At 47.1% G+C, this 2,664-nt stretch overlaps 1 protein-coding gene across 1 annotated transcript in view; it reads right to left on the minus strand.

The window, feature by feature from the left end:
• The window catches only part of LOC308153923 (uncharacterized protein), a gene marked incomplete at both ends in the record, with an annotated part of 5,153 nt that extends 3,467 nt beyond the window's left edge, over positions 1–1,686 (minus strand). Inside the window, one exon of the mRNA XM_080527107.1 lies at positions 1,506–1,686. Within this exon, the coding sequence (XP_080383233.1) occupies positions 1,506–1,686 (181 nt within the window). The remainder of the gene's footprint in view (positions 1–1,505) is intronic.
• Between the last annotated feature and the right edge of the window lie 978 nt (positions 1,687–2,664).

Consider the following 2,664-nt stretch of genomic DNA (forward strand, 5'->3'; position numbering starts at 1 on the left):
TGCTTAACATACTATGGAACGACAAAGGGAAGTGGTGAATGTCAACCACTTCCCTTTGAAATACAGTACAAAACGTTTTCAAAGCACAAGAAAGATGACATTTAAACATTCGCACCCATGAAGTAACAGGGAAGTCACACATAAGTAGCGTAATTAACGTAATGGAAACACAGTTCTGTGTGCCTGTGTGTGTGTGTGTGTGTGTGTGTGTGTGTGTGTGTGTGTGAGTGTGTGTGTGTGAGTGTGTGTGTGTGTGTGTGTGTGTGTGTGTGAGTGAAGAGTGTGTATGACATTAAGGAGTAGTGCTTTCTGGTCCGTATTCTGAGAGAAGGAAATAGCCTTAAACGTGGAGTGTGTGTTGCACGCCGGCTCAGTAGGTCAGTCTGCCACTACGTAGAGAGATGACAGCGGCCGTCAGCGGCTCAGGTGACACAGCAGAGATTGGGAGTACAAAGGGGTAACGTGATACCAAGCTAAAAGCGGCAAGCTGCACCAAACCGCAGGCTTACTCCACTCTATTCACTGCTATTCAGTCTGCCTGGCATGTGGAAGGACTCGATCGCAGTGTTTGTGATGATGGAGCTGGGACAGGGCTGGGGTATCACACACACACACACACACACACACACACACACACACACTGTGCTATAACAACCAATGGAACGGATAGGTCAAATTCAACCTCCTATCAGATAGACAGAGGGATAAAGTGATTGAATGAGAAGAGAAAGGAGGAGACAGAAATAGAGAGATGTGGGCTGAGAGTGGGGCAACTTGGCTGACACTGAAAGGCTCTGTAGATAAGAGCGTGGTGGCAGCGTTGTGTTTCTGAGAAAAGTTGGGGTGTGTGCGGCTGTAAAGACCATGCAATTACTCAACGCCCCTCTCCCTCCCTTTCTCCGTCTTTGTCTCTTTCCATCTCTCTTTCCCCCCTTTCACTCTTTCTACCCCCCCCCCCTACCCCGCTCTCTCTCTCTCTCTCTTTCAGTGAGTGGTTGTTTCTCTGTCCATGGGCCCTGTGGCGCAGCTCTATGGACAGAACATGCTCTGTCTTATAATAGGCCCTGTGGCGCAGCTCTGTGGACAGAACATGCTCTGTCTTATAATAGGCCCTGTGGCGCAGCTCTGTGGACAGAACATGCTCTGTCTTATAATAGGCCCTGTGGCGCAGCTCTGTGGACAGAACATGCTCTGTCTTATAATAGGCCCTGTGGCGCAGCTCTGTGGACAGAACGTGCTGTACATAAGGGAAAGGGCCTGGGTGTGTGACTGCTACACCTTCTCTGTTCTACAATGTTCCTGTCCTCTATGTCATATTGACATAGCAAGACCCTTAATGTGTATGTTTAGGCATACCTTGTAGTGTACAGTATGTTCTGTATCTTGGTGCAGCCCAAGTACTTAAGAGCTGTGTCTGTGTGTGTGTGTGTGTGTGTGTGTGTGTGTGTGTGTGTGTGTGTGTGTGAATGCGTGTGTCTGAGTGAGTTACTCAGGTAAAAGAATACCTTTTTGAGTCCTGGCGCGGTCCTTGGATCTCCCCTCCCTCTCGTCTCTGTCGTCGTTCTCTCTCCAGCGACGGACCTGCTCCTCTCTCATCTTCGCAAACAGAGTCCTCCTCTGGTCCTCGCTCAGAGCCTCCAGTAGGTCCGGATCCACCCACATCTCCTGCAAGATCTGAGCCAGCATACTGACCTCGGTCCTGGGCAGCAAGGTAGAAGTCGAAGTCCCCTTCCTTTGGTAAGCTCTTGGTACAGTCCAAAACTGTCTGGGGCAAGTCTGGGTCAACACAGGGGATGTTCACTTTAACACCCTGCCTCTAGTTTTGGTCCAAAAAAATGCAGGGATTCCCAAAACCCTTCTCTGGTGTTTTTTTGGTTCTGTCTGGTACTGCACGACAGGATGACAGAGGAGCAGCTCTCTCTGCAACTTCTCAGAGGATCCCTTGGTCGTACTGCTGTGATGCCTTGTTGAAGTTCACTTTCTTACACTGGGTCCATGTGCTGGTACTCTTCAGAAGGAGAGAAGAAGAGAGTGTGGGTATATGATGAAATATCATGCTCCTCCCCCTTCCCATAGACAATAGGCCTTAACAGCCACAACTCTGTCTTGACTCATGTGTTGTTTGTTTTGTGTGTATGTGTTAGACTGTGACTGAGAGAGAATGTGTTTGTTTTTGTATGAATGTACATGTCCACTCCCTCTCCTGGCCCCACACCGAGAGCTAGACCGAGAGAGAGAGAGAGAGAGAGAGAGAGAGAGAGAGAGAGAGAGAGAGAGAGAGAGAGAGAGAGAACCTTGCCACAAGACTAGCTATGTTTAACAAACAGAACCTGATCAGAAAAGAGAAGGGATACAGAGTACGTAGATAACCATTAGTAATTCACCTGAACTGAACTTCCTAATTTTGCTGTAGCCGATGGCTCAGACTAACTCCAACTGAATTTAGATTACCTTACAGCACATTATTGAGAACACTTGTACGAAACAGCTAATAGTAATACCACCACTATTACTATTACAAAAACAAAAACAAAAAAAGCCCTAGCTGTCACAAGAATCCGACTTTTGTACACAACAATATTGCCTGGTACAATTTATTAGTATTGTTAACATTATTGCTGGTATTGATTGAACATTATTATGTTATTGAACATCATTGACAAC

Source organism: Nansenia antarctica, assembly GCF_963989245.1.
Source record: "Nansenia antarctica genome assembly, chromosome: 3".
Taxonomy (NCBI): domain Eukaryota; kingdom Metazoa; phylum Chordata; class Actinopteri; order Argentiniformes; family Microstomatidae; genus Nansenia; species Nansenia antarctica.